Source organism: Colletes gigas, unplaced genomic scaffold (assembly GCF_013123115.1).
Source record: "Colletes gigas isolate AHSC1104 unplaced genomic scaffold, ASM1312311v1 Colletes_gigas_Sc00020, whole genome shotgun sequence".
Lineage (NCBI taxonomy): Eukaryota > Metazoa > Arthropoda > Insecta > Hymenoptera > Colletidae > Colletes > Colletes gigas.
Window position 1 is genome coordinate 2555082 of NW_025106649.1, and position 21122 is coordinate 2576203.

The 21122-nt window shown below is 32.8% G+C and overlaps 1 protein-coding gene across 9 annotated transcripts in view; it reads right to left on the bottom strand.

Moving 5' to 3' along the window:
* The window catches only part of LOC122400850 (serine/threonine-protein kinase tousled-like 2), an 82638-nt gene that overhangs the window by 14780 nt on the left and 46736 nt on the right, over positions 1 to 21122 (bottom strand). For 5 of the 9 annotated variants that reach the window (XM_043402550.1, XM_043402551.1, XM_043402552.1 and 2 more), the window contains exon 4: positions 15754 to 15819. The exons of 1 other annotated variant lie outside the window; for it this stretch is intronic. In XM_043402550.1, the coding sequence (XP_043258485.1) occupies positions 15754 to 15819 (66 nt within the window). Of the gene's footprint in view, positions 1 to 4718; positions 4904 to 15753; positions 15820 to 21122 lie in introns of all 9 variants that reach the window. 3 more of the 9 variants (XM_043402558.1, XM_043402559.1, XM_043402557.1) reach the window with 2 other exon arrangements.

The window sequence follows — 21122 nt, forward strand, 5'->3', positions numbered from 1 at the left end:
CTTCTTGGTGCTCTGTCGCGAGGTAACCTTGACATTGTTTTTATCAATGCCAACCACCTACTTTTTTTGACGTTACCACTCTATGCTCTTTACAATTAATACCTTTCAGATTCTTAAAATTCTGATGATACGCACATGTAACTTAAATATTAATACAGAGCACAATTTTGAAAATAACTCATTGTATCAGCCAACAAACCAGACTTAAGTATTCGCTTTCACGCGACACAGGTCTCGACTTTACGTTGGCGTTGACTGATGCGATTTCAAATACGTTTTGAAAGAAATTATTTGTATAGAAAGTAACGGAATGTAATAGAAACTGAAAAAAAGTATCAATAAAACTTAACGCGACATCTGTGATTGAAATGTCATAACAACGCTACATTAAAATTTTCATAATTACAAGTGTCACGATATCCAATGTCACGGCATCAAGAGACGTGACTTTATGTCACATGAGAACGAAGCTTTAGGTGGGAGAACGGCCTATGCGAGAGAATACCACGATCCGACGCTGCGTACGCAATGTCTGTAAAAAATAATGGCAGTGAAAGAGATGCACAGAAACAGTATTATAGAAGCAGGTGAACGTCAAACCGATATGGATGCAATTCTAAATTTAGCAACGTTTGCTATGTCTGCTCGACCTATCCCTATTTACGACTCCGTTCAGTGATTCAAATTTCAAGAATGTATCCTGGGCGTTAAGCAGGGTATTATCGTAAACGCCAAAGCACGTAATACGACCTCTCTATCATCACTTATGTCCCCCGTGGTTTCTTGTTTTTCTCTCTGCGACTCCTCGTGAATCAAACATGTATAAAGAAATTCAACATTACATACAGCCAGGAAACGAGGAAAACAATTCTGAGGAGTACTATGATGCAAGAGTAATGCTACTCGACTGTTTCTTGACTGTGTTTTCTAAAGCTTGGATTAATATTACGTTAGAAAAGAATTTAAATCCAACACTGGGCCAATAGATGACACTCTTCGAAGGTATTGCTTGTGCGTTACTAAGGAAGATTAGACATTCTGTCCAACGAGATTCTTATTTCTTTTAGGATCGTGATTTTCAATTTTCGCCTGTACATACCCGCGCAGGTACTATGTGTTTTCCGTGGCTGAATTCGTGGCTGCGTCTGTACCGTGACGTTGTCCTATATTAGTTTCATGAACGGACATGAACTAACGAAGTAAATAACGTTGTAGGTAAAGAGCTCATGGGTCTCCTGGCGTTACCAGCTTAGAAATCGGAGCGTGCGGCGGCGCCACTTTAGATTCTTTACATCAGGGGGTCGGAAAACTACGGTCCGTGGGCCAGAGCCAGCCAACATTGTACGGTACGCGAGCCGACGTTTTTCAATGAATTTCATGACAGAATCGCGAAACCTGCTATTTCAGTACCGACAGAGTTCATCCGACGCAGCCATGTCCGTTCGTTCGCATTGTTGGGTACACTAATATTGAATACCAATTAACACGTGGTGGCCACCGGTGACCGTCACTTTAGTATTTCGGAATCGTTTAAAACGAAAGAACCGTAGTACTCGTAAAATTTTAAACAACGCTACTGTTGTTAGAAACACTTTAGAACTTTGGCACACTACTGAATCATCAAAATTCTATTTGTCATGTTGTAAATAGAGTAAACGTCGAGGACATCTCTAAATATAGTAATATGACGTGGCAGTCAATGCGTTAAAACTAATTATTTCTCATAAAATCAAGGTATCATGCTTCTCACTCGTTTCCCAAAACTATGTTTATATGCAACTGTATTCTGCGCTTTATTAATAAAGAAAAATTGTTCAAATTGTTTTTGTATATACATACGTAATATCTTCCATTTCATTTTCTTAGCTAACAAAACCTGAAATATATAATACACAACCACAGAAAATATCTGTCGTCCCTTACTATATATTGTATCTTCAGAATAGACTGATGTTATTTTTATAAGAAATAATTCCACTCGTTCACGTATTGTTCGGTAAATTAATTTCGAATATAATGGTGACGGGCACTACAGTGTTCCAAAATTGTTTATAACGAAAGAACTCTCGTACTAATAAAATTTTAAATAACGCTACTGACGTTAGGAATGCTATAAAGAACAGTGGATCACGATCGAGAATTTGTACGTTCTTTTCTTTTGTTATACCATAATATTGCAAGGTATTTTTAGGAATTCGTAGCAACGGTATCACCCGTGAAGTGTTTAATAAATTTAGGCGTTTCTTTCTTGTTTTCTTCGATTTTCCGCGCGTCTGCGCAGGTTCCGCAATCTATCGAGCCGTCGCGTCGTGTCATTGAGTTCTCAAATGCATACGTATATGTACACTACCGTCCATAAGCATCCGAAAACTTAAATGTACTCTGTTATTGAAAGCAGATCTATAAGGATGCGCAGTAGCGATAAAATCATTGTTGAAGCCATGGAATAAAAAATGAATTTACAATGACAAATACGTGTAATGTATATCAACTTTTTAAAAATAGTTGCAAATAAATATTAGCACAATGATAACAAATAAAATCAAAAAAAGATGTAACATTAATGAAGTAGTTAAACATATGCACGTGTGAAATAAACAACGAAGAAATTAGAGACTAATAAAAGAAAAAAAGATAAACAAGTTTAAAAAGTATTTTTACACCAGAAGAGGAAATATTTTTTGTATTTCATCTCTGTTAAGGAGTCCTAATGGTGGAAAATCAGTAACCTTTGGTGTCTACATGGAAATAAATATAAGCTTGTATTCCTAATTGGTCTAATCATATATGACCACTCTGGAAAATGAGTAATGTACATATGGACGAATAAAAGGTAAAAAAGATTAGATTAAATGAAAATCAACGATGTAATTTTAAAATCTGGCGTTTGATCCGTTATGTTTTTATGGCAATTTTTTTTTAGAATTTACTTTTACACGAAAAAAAAATTATTCTTGTGTTCACTTATAAATCAGTAAACGTACATTATTTCTTTTCTATATTTTAGTGTTGGTTATATTTTCATTTTGGTTGGTAAGAAGTTCCAAAAGAATAATTTTTAATTTCCCTGTTGGAAAAACTTGCATGTACACTTCTGACAAATTTTTGTTCAAACCCGACATTTTATTTATTTTTATCGGAACTTATGATGTGAGAACTTTTATTACATAAGTTTCATTTCAACAGTTCCAATGGAACCTATTAAAAAAGTTCCATAACTATGTCGACCTCTGTTTAAATCTTTTTGTATAAAAATATGTTGTTCTTTCTCACTTCGTTGTATTAATGTAAACTGACGCGTGATAAATTTTTTATATTTTTAACCTAATTTTTCTTGCATATTTGATGTTAATCGTTCTATAATTTCTCGTTACGGTAATCGTCTATACCGAAGAAGACCTAAATCTAAGATCAAGTTTATTAGAAATAATAACATGCCTGTAGTAACTAACTTGTTATTAATTTTGGTCTTCCAAGTCTCAAGCGTGAACTTGAATGCTCTACATACATAACCGAATTAGATAGAAAAATCAGATAATGAATGCTCAAAATCTGAAAAGGATCGTTTGGGCACAATTACAGACAACGACAAGGAGAAATTCAAATAGATACGTATAACAAACTCATTACCAGACTACCACGATTAACACAAGCCATTATTTCCCAGAAAAGCGTACAGATAAGATGGACATTTAATTTTTCTATACGTCACTGCATCATCAGACATTGCAGGGTGTTCAGTTGCAAATGGTAATCATTTTAGGGCAGGCACGTCGAACACATTTTGGTCCAATGACTACTTTGCACTTGCGTACAATTATTTTCTGACAGTTAATAGCATTTTAATTTCTTTTGCAGACGGACATATTCGAGTACCAATAAGATTCTCTATGATCGTAACACTTCGTAACGATTAATAAAATTTCTTATATAGGGTGTTCGACCACCCCTGGGAAAAATTTTAATGGAGGATTCTAGAGGCCAAAATAAGGCGAAAATCAAGAATACCAATTTGTTGATGGAGGCTTTGTTAAAAAGTTATTAACGTTTAAAATTTCGTTCGTACTGAATTTTTTTATCGAAAATGCGCAAGATTTCGGAGGTATGTCTATTCACCAAAAATGATTGTAATTGACCCCCACAACCGAAAATAATTTTTCCAGACGATTTGAAATTTTTTTTTTACGTCAAAAAATTTAACATCTTCTGGAATTTTTTTCTAGAAAGTAGGTAGGATTTCGGGGGTACATCTATTCACCAAAAATGATTATAATTGACACGCGCAACTGAGAATAATTTTTTTAGAACGATTTGAAATTTTTGAAATTAATTGTTAATAACTTTTTAACGAAGCTTCCATCAACAAATTGGTACTCTTGACTTTCGTCTTATTTTGGCCTTTAGAATCCCCATTAAAATTTTTCTTAGGGATGGCCGAACACCCTGTATATAAAAAGAATGATTATTGTTTCGTACTAAAAATTGTTACATTGCTTTTTGGCTAATCCAGCCAAAAAGTGCCTAAAACGGAATTTCGTTACATTTAATCTTCGTCTTATCTTGGCCTGTACAATCGTTCTCTAAAAGGATTGTCATTAGTAATCGAACAACCTGAATTGCGCAAATCAATTTTCAATACGATGCAAAAGGCTTTCAACCCGATATTACTTTCATTGGAAAATATTTAACATTATAGTAAACGTTAATACGGTATTTACCTGAATTTCCTAAGTGTCCGGATACTTATGGATGGTAGTGTACATAATATACAAGGTGTCTCTAGATAAGTGCCGCACGAAATAGTTGCTCAGTGGTAATGTAAGAAGGCTATCCTTAACACGTCTCGTGCCGCATGGGTCGTGACCCACGATGGACTTTCCTTATAGGCTTCTTGTAGTTTTCACTATTAAGAGAAAGATTGTTGTGAAATAATTCGTAACATCACCAAACTGATACGTAATTAATATGTCTAGCGCGATTAGCATACCGTGGGTCACCTATAACCTACGCGGCGTTACTTTTTCTTTTTTCTTTTTCTATTTTTTTTTTGCTTTTACTAGCAATAGCTACACCCGATGGGCGTACAACTATCGTCGAAAGAATCACAAGAGTTTCATACCTCTAATGAAAGTAATACCATTGAGAATTAAAAAAACGATCAAATTTGTCACGAACTGTAAATGAAAAGATATTCGACGATACATTGACGACCGTGTAAGTGGACGTTGTCAGACATGTCACAAAAATACGCCAAAAAGGTTTAGTTGCCCAACTTAGGAGAAACTGTACCGTAAAAGTAGCAACATTTTCCAACGATTGTTTTAACAAACTTCACATATATGTTTATTATGATCTAACGTTATACCAAGTGGTACAAATGAAGTGTTTGAAACTATTTTTTCAGGAACCAATAAAGATATGGATTTTACTTTTTTTTTTTTTTTTAAACACTTTAACTGCCACAACATCAGAACTTTTAACCGAGGAAACTAAAACAATTAATTCTCAAGTTGAAACGTTAAAGAAAATAAATTTTAATAGGCTTCGTAACTTTTAGCGAGAATTACGAATACTACTTTTAAGTTATACAGGATGTTCGGCCACCCTTGGGAAAAATTTTAATGGGAGATTTTGGAGGCCAAAATAAGACGAAAATCAAGGAAACTAATTTGTTGATTGAGGCGTCGTCAAAAAGTTACAGAAATATTTCCGGTCGCATAGTATATTTTCGGTAAAGAATTTTTTTCTCGAAAGTGCGTAGGATTTCGGAGGTGTGTCTATTCACCAAAAATGATTGCAATCGACCTCCGCAACCGAAAATAATTTTTCTAGAACGATTTGAAATTTTTTAATTTTGTCGACTTTGTTCACCTACTTGAATTTTTTTCTCGAAAGTGTCTAGGATTTCGGGGGTGTGTCTATTCACCAAAAATGATTGCAATCGACCTCCGCAATCGAAAATAATTTTTCCAGAACGATTTGAAATTTTTGAATTTAATTGTTAATAACTTTTTAACGAAGCCTCAATCAACAAATTGATATTCTTGATTTTCGTCTTATTTTGGCCCTCAGAATCTCCCATTAAAATTTTTCCCACGGGTGACCGAACACCCTGTATAGTTTGCAATTGTCTAAAATATCAAAGTTTTTGTCTCGTAAACAATTTTAGGATTTTAGACTGGCAGTCAACGTGTTAAATGAATAGTCCAGGATCGCAACAAATTCTTGTGGGGTTGACTGTTAGAAAAATGGGAGGGGGCATTCGAGTAATTTTTTTAAACGGAAGATGATATTATTTTGTTGTTATTTATAGTAAATTAAAAATAAATTGAAATTCGTGCACGAAAAGAAATAACTTTGAATAGAATAAAATTCTCACGAACGAAATTACAGATATTATCAAATATGTCAAATATGTCAAATTTACATTAATTTTAAAAACGCGATATCTTAATAGAGAGTTACGATTGTCAAACACTTGATAATTTTTGTCAATATGACCATCGTCGAAAAATGTTTTGATTCCGGGTTGTTCGTGTGCAGTTGAATCCGAATGTGGAAGAATTTTTTGCTGGACTCAACTCTGAACCGGGATTCATTCTTTCCAAAATTAGTGTAAATTTGACATGCCTATTTGTCTGTGATTTCACTAGCGTGAATTTGTATTCGGTAAGAAATAGATTTTTTCTCTTCCGCGTGAACTTCAATTCAATTCGAACGGTATACAATTTGTAGCTATGCTTTTCAGATAAATTAATGTGAATATCTTTTATTTTTTAGGTGTCGTTGTTCGTTGTAGCTCACTCATTCATTTTTTGGTAAATTTATTAAATACTATTGAAAGTTTGTTTGTATCTATTTTTTGTTTTCATGGAGGCTACTCCTCCTTCAATTATAAATCATCTTCAGATAGATACACACATTTTGAACATATCAAAATTGAAATTGTCGTACCTATACTCGATCACGATTCATGTAATCTATACGTGACAGAACAGTATGGATTTCATCAATTTAACAGTTGATTTTTTTCAGTGAACTTTTGTTGCGTATAGTCCTCGAAGTTATTTAATGGTGAAAAGTTTGTTCATTTTTGTATTCAGCACGTCAAGCAGAGTTAAATGATACCCATATTGCATGCGTTAAAAATATTTTCATTTTCAAATTTAGTAAATAAAATTACAAAAGAAAACGTTTAAAAATGTTCATTTTTCAATGATTTTCAGACTTTTTCGGAATTAAATGATTATGGATTTCATTTCCGGTAAAAAATATTTTCATTTTCAAATTTAATAAATAAAATTACAAAAGAGAACGTTTAAAAATGTTCATTTTTCGATGATGACCAAATTCGTAATTATCATAATTTCTTCATAAATAGAAAATTTGGAATGACCCGCCATTTTTTGACCTACCCAATAAAGGTATAACATTTCTATTAACACGCGGTCTACCATTTTTAATACTTCGATTGTCATGTCACATTTATGATGTTTCAAAAACAATGTCCAAAAATAAATACTAAGACAAATCTATTATATTTTATACGTACAAAATGTTGATTGAAATTATGAAAACAGTTGTACAAACCTAAATTTAATGAAACGCATTATATTACTTCTCAGAAATTAAGCAGGGATACAGTTTATCAGTCCTTTGACTTCTGAAGATAATTTTTAAGTGATTTTTCGCCATTTACCAGTATTTTAATACTGAATTAGTTCTTGAAGTCATCCTACTAATATCCTTAATAAACAATCGTATAAAAAGAAAATTGTAAAAGAAAATATATCTATTGACACGATTACAACTTGAACCGGTAATCTGTGAGTTGTCTTGCGCGTGTATTGGTATTAAATAGTTAAAAATACTCCTCCTAATCGTTACATAACGAAATCTCGTTCTGACGATCCCTTTTAGTGGCCTATTGGTCAACGATAAAATAACAGAGAACAGTACAAACCTAAATACAAGTTAAAAGTTAATTTAATAATCAAATCTCGATGTTTTGATTATTTATCTGGCGATGAGATTCGAAACTTTTGACAAATCTCGAGGCTATACTTTCTGGTCAACATGATACAATATAAAAAAAAAACACCATTAGTGCTTATTTCTGCAAAAACACCGAGAGTAAAAACAATATTACTTTAAAAATATTTCTAATAAAAGCTAAATAGATATTGTTCATCTTCAATAGTATTTCAAAGTCAGTAATAAGTTTGTTACTTTTATTTTTAAGAACCAAAAAAAAATAAAGATCTTGTTTTCGTTGACATTAACAATTATAGTTTATACGTAAATATTTTCATCAGTGGTAATTTATACGAAATTATGAAAACAAATTTTGATTTTCTATTTAAACATTTTGATTACTTAGAACGTGTTTCAAACAAGGAACAGATTATTTAGCATGCAAACACCACGTGTCCATTAATAACTGTGTTTTATTTTCTGTCTCCATACATTAATAATAACTCAATTATGATGGATTACATTGGTTAACGTAAAAAAACAATTTCTTTTTTCTTCAAAAAAAAAGAAGATAAAGAATATTTATTTTAAAATGTTAATTTAACGTTATTTTACATCTGGAGATAATCTGTATTTGGTCAAAAACGAAATATAATTGTTACTGTCAATGAAAACATGGATGCTTTTAGAACCTATACTTTTTTAATTTAACATTATTTTACATTCAAAGATGATCTGCATTTGGTCGAAAACGATTATGCACGAAACGTAATTATTAATCTCAATACTTGTTTCGTTTTATAAATAATATTGTTAGAATGTTACGTTCAATGTCAATAATCGATCGAATGAATTTTAAAACGGTTATGTTGTATGGTGTCCCAAAAATAACATTCAGGGTGGGGCTCGAGCGTATGAACCTCGACCAAACACTTAATGTAGGTAAATCAGTAACGATCGAATCCTCTAGTTCGTCTCTGTGGCACTAGATGGTTACCGCAGGTGACCTCTCGGTTGCAAACAGAAAAAGTGTTCTTGTCGAATTCGGGATTATTTTAAAAAATCACAGTAAAAAATATTTTATCAACATTTCTTCCCGATGTCTATACTTGTACACTTTATTCAGCTTTCACGCTGAGAAAATATCTCGAATAAAACTGTATTTATAATGTCAGTGCGAATTAACTCAACACGTTCGCAGCTGCTGACGTAACATCACGTCTTTTCTTAATATGTATGTAGTTGTTTGTTGCCCGGCGTAATACTATGTTCTTCTCATTTTTGCAGGTTATTAAACATATATTTACGTCTTCGCGATTCTAGAAACTGTCTGACAATAAATTGATTCCAAATTAATTACAATTAGATAAATAAGTTTTATAACATTGAATTCAATACGGTATATAATCATAGACAAGAACTTTCCCTGAATGAAAGTATTATATGAATACCATACCGTCGGACGACTTTCTTTTACAGTTCATAATCCAATTAAAACTACGTGTTATTTTCGTGTGAAAGTGTTTTATTAATTTCAGTTTTTAAAAATACATTTACTTAACGAAGTTTAAAAGCTGAATTTGAATATATCGCGAGTTTATGAATTTAATAATTTCTATGTTTACACAATAACATAGTATACTAACTATAGAGGTCGTGTCAAACTCAGCGGCTGCAAATGTGTTAACACACTTAACCACCGAATATTGTTAATTTATAAATATATTTTTTCTGTTTTGTGAAAATATATGATTGTGCCATTTTTGTTATTCGTCTCTCAAACACAATTTTAACCATATTTTATTCCCGACAATTGCAATATATGATATGTAGATTAGTATAGAAAATGTAGATTCTACTAAATAAATTTATCTAACCTTAAAACATTTCTTCTCGATCAAAAAAATGATCACCTCAGGCAAAAAATAATTGAGCTGTTTAGGATAATCGAGATGAGGAAACTATTTTCTTTACACGTGATCGGACACAAGAAATACATGTATTTAAGATCAAGCAAATAAAAGAATCGACTTGGATATAGGGAGAAGATTCCAGGGACGAGAGCCACCATTTTCTACCTAACTCACACCGTCTCGGTCGTTTCTAGTGAAGTCTCGAGTTGCAAGGCGGATTCACATTATCCGTCGAATAGCTGTCGGCCATTCTTCGATTGGGTTTATGTCACAGATATGCAAAATTCGTTTCTGCATACCATTTTCAAAACACGAATAAAAGATAAACAGGTGTTGCCTGTGTTGTCTGCTCATTACCGAGGGTAGTCTTTAAGCTTCATTATTTTGACGAGACCATTGTCTATGTATATTCTTTTGTTTCTCTGAGTTTACGATTTTTATACTTCATTGAGACTGCGCTTAAAAAATAATCCTGATTTTTCTGCGTGTACTGCTTGTTTCTTTTAATCCCTAATTCGTCATAAATATTTCGAATAAATCATCGTACACAGTTCTTTTATTAGTAATCTATTATTCGAATAGAATTCTGTCCATCTCTGACGCAGTGACGTTCCCCTTCGAGGTACAAGTTTCTGTCCCTCTTCACGGCGTGGCAGTTATCCCCACCATTTTAACTGTATCTCATTCGCTTTCACTGTTCCTCACTCTCGTCCCCGACGTACTCGGAGGCGATCGAGACGAAGATAAATAAACAGCTCTCAATTCCTGGAACACCAACCTGTCCCTTTTACGCCACTGTCAAACTTGTATAACGCGCCAGAAGCGTACAAAATTTTATTCGAATAATATTAATAATTAAAAAATAATCAGCGGTTTCCCGAATTGTTCACTTTTTTCTATTTTTATGATACCAGGGTATCCCACTTAACCCGTATGCATGGAGAGATACTAAAAATCCACTTACATAACGAGGCTCTTGACTGACAAATTAAATTAAATTGTCCTTATTAAAACTATGTAAATTATATATCTTAATACCTAGTAATAATAAAAATCTTACATTTTATTGTATGTACAAAAGGTTTTATATTTAATATTACAACCTGTGAAAATACATAAGTTAGACGATTTCACATGACTATTTAATTCAACTTATTCATCAAGAATCGTATTACGTAACTGGATTTTTCATATTTTGTAGAATTCATTTTTATTAGAAGTTTCATCTTTTATCTTAAATTATATATATTTAACCATTTTTTTAATGTTATACAGGATGTTCGGCCACCCCTGGAAAAAATTTTAATGCGGGATTCTACAGGCCCAAATAAGACGAAACTCAAGAATACCAATTTGTTGATGTAGGCTTTGTTAAAAAGTTATTAACGTTTAAGTTCCATCCATACTGAATTTTTTTCTCGAAAATGCGCAGGATTTCGGGGGTACGTCTATTCACCAAAAATGATTGTAAATGACTCCCGCAACCGAAAATAATTTTTTTTTCGTCGAAAAATTTAGGGGCCTAATTAGATTTTCAGTAAGGAATTTTTTTCTCGAAAGTGCGTAGGATTTCGGGGGTATGTATAATGACCAAAAGTGATTGTAATTGACCCCCGCAATCGAAAATAATTTTTTTAGAACAATTTGAAAAATTTTTTTTTGCCGAAAAATTTCTGCACCTACCCGATTTTTTTTCTCAGAAGTGGGTAGGTTTTCGGAGGTATGTGTAATGACCAAAAATGATTGTAATTGACCCCCGCAATCGAAAATAATTTTTCCAGAACGATTTGAAATTTTGTAATTTAATTGTTAATAACTTTTTAACGAAGCCTCAGTCAACAAATTGGTATTCTTGATTTTCGTCTTATTTTGGCCTCTAGAATCTCTCATTAAAATTTTTCCCAGGGATGGCCGAACACCCTGTATAATTATAGAAATACTGTACCGAAGAGGACCTAAAATGGATGTCGAAATTTGTATGTTTAATACACGCTTATCTTATACTTCAAAGACTAAAACTTCGCGTTTAATTTATCATTAGACCAAGCAACAGCTCGTTTCAAAGTTATCAAGGTATTCAACGTTAATGTTTAGACGTTCATTTATCAATAAAGTATGAAGTACTTGATAGATTAGAGACATAGTCCTTCCACAAAGTAGAATTGCATTATATTCACATCTTTTGGGTCGGTTCAAAAATAATGTCAGAATTTTCGGTATGAAACAGTAATTATTTTTTGTTTAATATAAGGAATTGTATTAAACAACGTATCAAAGATTTTGAATCACAACTTTGAGAGTCGTTTGAATTTATAACATCTTTTAGACTAAAACCACATTCACATTCTTATTCACTTTCTAATATCAAAGTACCTATAAAAATTGAACCTTTAAAGTGAACCCAGGAGGATTATTCTTTTCAAGTGTCCTAATATCTATGACCGGTAGTGTACATCTTCTCGTCATTCATTTTCTAAATAAGTCCATTCAAGAAACTATTACCTAAAACATTTTTTATACAATAGTTGATTTGTAAACTATTTAAGGTGGTTTAATTGTATTGTATTATGCCGTTTATTATGTTTTGTTAACGCTTTGTATTATTGTATTAATGTAATTTGTTATATTCAACATTACTAATTAGCCAGCCCAATGTATCTGCAAGTGCAATGAATTGTCTACTTCCAATTATTTTTTAAATCTCTAGTGACAGGTCTATAATGTCCGGTGTCCACTTGAGAGCATGATTCTTGAGAGTTGGTATCGAGAATAAGAGCTCTTTCATGCGAGCAAGCGGAAGAGCCTTCATGCTAGAAGTTGCCCCGTCACTCTTAAGGTCAGCTCCCGCGTATCCGTATGAATGAACCCTTACTTTCAATACTGTGCCCACTATACCAGTGTTTCTCAACCTATCTTGGCTCATGCAATTTGAACCATAAGTTTTATTAGCAATAACGAAACGTAAACTATAACGTAAAATTTGGTTGGTCGATGGCAAGTGACAAAAAGTATTTCCGTCATCGATAACGATTAGGATCGATTGGAAAATTTTTTCTCGTCGTTAACTATTATAAGTAACCAAAAACAAAAAATCTCGATCATAAATAACGTTTATTGTGTTTTGGTTAAAATGTTCAAAATAATTATCACTATCTTCCATACATTTTCGGATACCATAACCGATTGATCGTGTCTGACTTATGATATGGCTCAGAGTTAGGCACATGGACGCAGAATTATTTTTCGCATGTTCTCTGAGGTTGTGACTTGATATTCTAAGCGTTTCCACAGGAGCAAAATCAACTGGTAATTATCAATAATTATTTTGAACGCTATTGGATATGTAACAGGCATTTAGTTATTATGTTAAAACACATAAATAATGAATTTTTATTAATGGACAGAAACATCAATGTCATTTCAAGGTCACTTATATTTTTACTTTTTGACTTATAAGAAAGGAAAGTATTGTAATCGGGTAAAATTTAGAAAAACATGTTTCTTTACGAAAAGGCACGTATTAAAATTCTCATTATTGTTTCGCCACCAATAATCACTCATCGATTGCCATAGTGCTTAGTAATGGCCGCCGTTTCAAGTTTACAACGTATCCTTCAAACACTTGGAACATCTGAATTTCAATAGTTATAAATTTTTTATTATGTTAATGTCATTAATGGCGATATAAAATGACAAGAACTGCAACAAAATATCTAATATTTCTGTTTTTCGTACTAAAATTTGAGAAAATGTCGAGGACATTTCTAAATACAAAAAACAGGTATGGTATCAAAACGGTTGAATGGATTGTAATGAAACTTTATATTTGGGTTCTATATTTTCATTTCAAGATCTAATCAGTTTTTCAGCAATATAGGTCCATAGATAATGATATTATAGGGTTTTGGGTCGTCTAGCATATACAGGGTGTTCGGCCACTCCTGCGAAAAATTTTAATGGGAGATTCTAGAGGCCAAAATAAGACTAAAATCAAGAATACCAATTTGTTGATGGAGGCTTTGTTAAAAAGTTATTAAGGTTTAAAGTTCCGCCCGTAATGAATTTTTTTCTCGAAAATGCGCAGGATTTCGGAGGTATGTGTATTTACCAAAAATGATTGTAATTGATCCCCGTAACCGAAAATAAATTTCCAGAACGATCTGAAATTTTTTTTGTTCGTCGAAAAATTTAGGCACCTAATTAGATTTTCGGTAAGGAATTTTTTTCTCGAAAGAGTGTAAGAATTCGGGTGTATCTGTAATGACCAAAAGTGATTGTAATTGACTCCTGCAACGGGAAATAATTTTTCCAGAACGATTTGAAATTTTTTAATTTAATTGTTAATAACTTTTTAACAAAGCCTCCAGCAACAAATTGGTATTCTTGATTTTCGACTTATTTTGACCTCTAGAATCCCCCATTAAAATTTTTCCCAGGGTTGGCCGAACACCCTGTATTTGTTGTTTATAAAAATTCTACAAAATGTTCTAAATAAATCTCAGTATTGGTTTGCTTAAATGATTGTTTTTTTCGATCGAAACGATGTTAAAGAGACGCGTTAGGAAATATTGAGATGTATTCGTACGTGTTAATTTGAAATGGGACACAGTATATTCTTTCCTCGTGTTCATAGAGAGTAACGATACGAGTTCAACTACATCATAATTATAATTTTGCCATTGTTTAGAGATCTATATCATTCTTTTTTTATGTATCACTTTTTAACGAAGTTGCGCTTAAGAATTTTTCATGGCATTTTAACGCCAATGATTATTATCGACGTCGTCGAACTATATTTCTCCAAAGTAACAGGAAGTAGATACCATAGTAAGTACGTTCCATGGGATGATGAAGTTGGATGTAAAGAGACCTAGTCACGCTATCGAAATTTAATTGGCACGCTATTTATAGAATTTTTACAATCTTCTTTACAAGATCGTCCGTTACTCGAATGTTTTACCATCAAAAAACTATTATTCGAACGTAACATATCCTTGTTAACTCGTTAGTTTACATTTCTAATTAAAGTACCATTGTTTACAATTTTATAAATACTAGTATCGTTACACTCTATGAAACCGAGGAACAAAATATATTAAGTTTTATTTAAAAAAATGTAAATGACCTTGAAGTGACCTTAACGCTGTCTATTCAACAATCTCTCTTTTCTTTTGAAGAAAATAAATTCATTTAAAGATTAAAATTAGATATTACCGTAGCATAATTATTATCAGTCATAAGTATCCAATTAGATTTGTTCTGTTCAATATACAGTTGTATCATATAATCTAATCTGATCTTATCTAATTTAATTCGCTTTTATTAATATGCATGAGTAAATAAAAAATTATATTTTACACTCGAGACCAATTTTTTGACATAGGGATGGCATTCCTTCCGGTTGTATCGTTATTACTGAACACTCTGTACGTTACGGATGCTAAGGATGGACACGTCTTGAACATATGACATGCAGCAAGTCTACGAGATGAACAGATTTGTAGATATGCAATTGTATTACTACTCATGGCCTTCTACATATTTTTAATACGGTACATATATGTATTTACATAACTGAATAAAGTATTTTTAGTTAAATTTCCTTTTCAGAAAAGAATAGGTATGGATTTTTGTAACTAAAATTGTATACCAAATGTATTTCAGAGAGAAAGAAAGATCAGCTCTGGAAGAAATCCTGTCATATTTAATCAGAACTTTGTTAAAGCTGCAGCCTGACAAATTTTTCTCAATAAAAATTATTGGACGCTGTCCACATCCGCCATACCTACGGTACAGCATCACGTTCACCGTGAAACTGATCTTTCTTTCTTCCAGGAATACATCGTATTTATACAATTCGACTTACGCGCAAGCTCCGGAACGAATTAATCGCGCGAGTCAGTGGTTTCCAATCTGTTTGGAAGGTGCCCCCCTAAAAGAATTAACAGAAATGAATATGTCAGAAATTTTTCGGGCACTTTATTACAAAGCATTATTAAAGCATACAGAGAAAACGTTTATTTAATATGTTTTTTCCATTGAAAATTTATAAGTAAGATTTATATGAAACATTTTTCTTAGAATTTTTGCAGATAAAGAATATATTTATCATATCAAAATCTAATCGCATCTTGAAATGAGAATAGAATACTTAAACATGAAAATTCATTGAAATACATTCAACCGTTTCGATTATGTTAAAATACATACATACATACATACATCAAACAAAAAAACATTTTTTTAAATAGTCAGAATGTGGGCGGGGATTTTGAAACGTGTTTTCCCGTGAACAAAAATATTTATCGAAATTCTTTTTGATTACAATATTTTCTTTCCTTATACGGGGTGTTCTACACCTGGGAAAAATTTTAATAGGAGATTCTAGAGACCAAAATAAGACAAAAATCAAGAATACCAATTTTTTGATGGAGGCTTCGTTAAAAGTTATTAACATTCAAAGTTCCGCCCGTACTGAATTTTTTTCTCAAAAATGCGCAAGATTTCGGGGGTATGTCTATTCACCAAAAATGATTGTAACTGACCACCGCAACCGAAAATAATTTTTCCAGAACGATTTGAAATTTTTTTTTTCGTTGAAAAATTTAGGCACCTAATTAGATTTTCAGTAAGGAATTTTTTTCTCGAAAGTGCGTAGGAATTCGGGTGTATCTGTAATGACCAAAAGTGATTGTAATTGACTCCTGCAACGGGAAATAATTTTTCCAAAACGATTTGAAATTTTTGAATTTAATTGTTAATAACTTTTTAACGAAGCTTCCATCAACAAATTGGTATTCTTGATTATCGTCTTATTTTGTCTTCTAGAATCTCCCATTAAAATTTTTCTGTACCCCAGATAAGCGACAGGTTTATATTCATGCAAGACAGATGTACCACAATTGTTATTAAATTGTGTTGATTAATGTATTAATAGAGAAAAAAAAATGATTAAGTTATCCACATTTTTCTACATTAAAAATATTCGTTTGCACACCCACCCCAAACTGCCATGCTCTACGCTTTGGAGGATACTAGAGTAAGAAGAGGACTAATTAGTAAACTAATATAACTATTATTATCTATGCTAAAGAAATTGTACTGTTGCTTATCTTAACACTTTGTCAACTGCATTAATTTTATTTACGTAGTTACTAAGACTCTTTGTTATCATACGGGGTGTTCGGCCACCCCTGGGGAAAATTTTAATGGGAAATTCTAGAGGCTAAAATAAGACAAAAATCAAGAATACTAATTTCTTGACTGAAGCGTTATTAAAAAGTTATTAAAAAATTATATTAAAAAATTTGAAGCCATTCTGAAGAAATTATTTTTGGTTTCGGGGCTCAATTACAATAATTTTTGGTCATTAGACATACCCTCGAAATCCTACCCAGTTTCGAGAAAAAAATTCGAGTAGGTATTGAAATTTTTAGACGAAATTAAAAAATTTTAAATCATACTAAAAAAATTATATTGAGTTACAGGGGTCAATTACAAGCATTCTTTGTGAATAGATATACCCCGAAATCCTACGCATTTTCGAGAAAAAAATTCTTTACCGAAAATCTAATCTCTGGAATTTCTAATCAGAAATGCTTCCCTGAAATTTCATGCGAATCTTTAAAATGTTATAACTTTTGAACGGATTGGACGATTTTAATGTTTCAAAATGCAAACGACGCGTATTTTAGTGGAGAATATGTAAAAGTTGTAAAAATATTCGAAAAGTTGTTCCTTGACTCCGCAAAATAAAAAGAACCCCACAAAAATGGTCCAATTTTCAAACGTCTACAACTCCTACAATAGTGAATATATTTCAATGAAACTTTTTTCTGTCGCAGAGTTCGTGGGTACCTACAATAAAGTATTAGACAACTTTTCTGTAGGGTATTAAAAAAAAATTATTAAAAATTAGAAACGAATTTTTAAGAAAAATCGACGGAGTAGGGCCTAAATTTTTCGGCGAAAATGAAAAGATGCAAATCGTTCTGGAAAAATTATTTTCCGTTACGAGGTTCAATTACAATCATTTTTGGTGAATAGATACACCCTCGAAATCCTACGCAGTTTCGAGAAAAAAATTCGAGAAATGTGTGAAATTTTCCGACAAAATTACAAAATTTAAAATCGTTTTGGAAACATTATTTTCGGTTGCGAGGTTCAATTACAATCATTTTTGGTGAATAGACATACCCCCGAAATCTTGCGCATTTTGGAGAAAAAAATTCATTACGGGCGGAACTTTGAATGTTAATAACTTTTTAACGAAACCTCCAGCAACAAATTGGTATTCTTGATTTTTGTCTTATTTTGGTCTCTAGAATCTCCCATTAAAATTTTTCTCAGAGGTGGCTGAACACCACTGTATATCAAATGCCTCAATTGAGTATATGTATATGAATGTTATAAATGTTCAAATACTTTCCTGTATGAGTGTATATTCAAACTTTCTTTTAGTTTATTTTTGTACTTGAAGAAGTTACGGAAAAAACTAGCCGAAATGTTGACCGAATAAATCGTATTCTACGTACATATATCTAGAATTTTCATTTGTCCTCACAATTCTTATTAAGAGGTTCCTAAGCAGCTCGACTAAGGTGTGTTTGTTAGAGTTCTATCATGCGTGGACCATTATTGATTACGTATCTCGGGTGGAACGTACGACGTAGATTCCAATGTCAAATCGACCTAACCAATTCCAAGTTCTATTACTATTTACTTAAGACATAAATTAAGTGATAACGCTACTTCGAGCTTGAAAGACACTATTTATTCCCAACTTCTATCATAAAGAAAATGTGGTTATAACTCGAAAAATTAACGTTTTCATATTTATTTAGTCAGATGTGGAAATAAAAAGATTTATATTTTCTATATAAATAATTACGTTTAAAAATATACACGGGATATTTGGCAACCGATGTTAGAATCTTTAACAGACAATTTTACATGCTACAAAATTTAATTGTATATTTTCAATTCACTTTACCACATAGAGTGACGATAATTGCTACTTGTATCATCATTTACCAAACACCATGTATATTCGTTGTCTGTAAATATTTAAAAAAGCGTTGCAAATAAACCTTGAAGATAATTTTACACAAAAAAGTAAATCAAAATTTACATAAGAATAACATTTGCTGGAAACAAAAATATTCGTATCCTATCATTTAAGATGAAGTATTAAAGTGTATATAATTGACATTTTATGAAGAAAATTATAAAAATAAAGTACCTACCAATGGTATTCTAAAAACAAAAGCAGTTCCCAATAGCCTATCGCATCTGCTCATTATTATTAATTTTCCATTCTTCCTGTTAAAATAATTTTCACGATCGACCACTTCCCTTTGTATTAGGTCGTACCACATGACATTGCCGATATTTGACTAGTTGAAGACTGACCGTGATTAATAAAGCAAATATAAAGTAATATATCCGTTCTACTATACAGGGTGTTTACTTTAACGTGTACATCTAGAAATTTCCGTTCCTTTCAAGAGATTCGAAAAATAATTAAAGAAGAGGATTGTTCGTTCCATAGAGGAAAATATTTAATAACCAAACATTTTTATTGTAGATTATACTTCATAAACAATTTCACCGACATGTTCGACGCTAGATCTACAAAACTCGTTAATTTTATGGATTCCAAATTCCATACTTAAAGAATGGCGGACCTGGGTTCACTTCCGTCCTATACCAGTTGAGGTTAGGTTCTATAATAGCATTTTTTGTTATTCCTTGTCATTTAATTTATATCTATGAACTTACGTACAACTTTATTATATGTAAATGACTCGTATTCAAAATGCTGCTAGAAAACCTAACCTCAACTAGTAAGGGTCAGAAGTGATCCACGTTCGCAGTCCGAAGGTTAACTCGCTAAATCGAGATGTAACTACAATTTACAAATTTCTTACCAAATTTATCGCGCCTACTAGTAAAAAATAACTCCGTTTAACGGTAAAAGACTTTTCCATTTGCAAAACTCGCTATATGTAAAGTTTATAGTATTTTTCGTTTTATAAACTACGTTTTCACGTCCCTACCTAGTATCAATAAATACGTAAATTGTAAATAGCGATTTATGCCAAAATTACCTTCATGACACGACACTAGCGTTGCGTTCGGCTACGAGGACAAATATTCACGGATATATCCAACGGAAGAACGCGACGAATACATGTTACTAAATTGTACAACGAAGAGAATTAATCATTGTACGTTTAATTACCGTATCACTCAGACTCGTTCGCGATATTACAGTCGTTCGAAACAGAGAAAACCGACGTTGATCTAAAGACAAACAATTATCATCGAATATTAACGGATACAAAAGTGTTCGCACAAATAAATTGGTTAGGATTTAGGAGTCAACTAGCTTTAACCTATAAACGAGTTTTGCTCGCATCAAGCTAGCGGTCGGTAAAAAGACGCCCGTCTTGTACGATAAGACCCGTTCTCATCGTATCGTACACCGGATCCTTACAGGTCGACACCTGGTAGATATCCGTCTAACCAAGAATCTGGTTCCATTGTTCGGATAATCGTGGTAAACGTGATGCAATCGGATGAGAAAAGAACGCAGCTGAAAAGGTATAGGAAACGACGAGGTAAACGGATAACTAAATTAACAGCTTGTTAAGAGAATAGTCTACTGAGCGGATGAGTAATCATATGAATATACAGACAGCTGTCTAGGTGAATACGCAAATAACCGGATAGTCGAGTAAGCAATTACGCGCATAAGCGAATGGAAAGATGCACGAGATAAGTAGATAAATAGACGAGTATACGTGGACAGAGTCGGGCAGCTAAGAGGACGTATCGTGACGAACGACGGAACGGCGAGGTGAGGGGTAAAAGGGGCATTTTCTTTGCTTGCTCGGGCGTCGATATATCAGCAGTCGGCGAGAGAAATTCACCGTGGCGGTAAAAGCGGACGGTAATGCAGATTGCGAGTCGAACTTCTAGTCGGCTTCTGTTGCCGCGTTGCACTCTACGCGTGGTCCCTGCATTTCCCGAGTTTTCGCTCTCCAAGCACTCCGCACGTTCTGCCCGCCGACCATTTTCCTTCTGCTCGACTCGTCTCGATACCCTTCCTCGCTCGAATTAGCGTCCCGTATCAAACATCCTCGTCCGACGACGGGAATAGAATACTTTTGCATCATTTTTACACGCGTTCTATTTATAGAATTAGAATTCGAATAACTGGCTCGATATGTA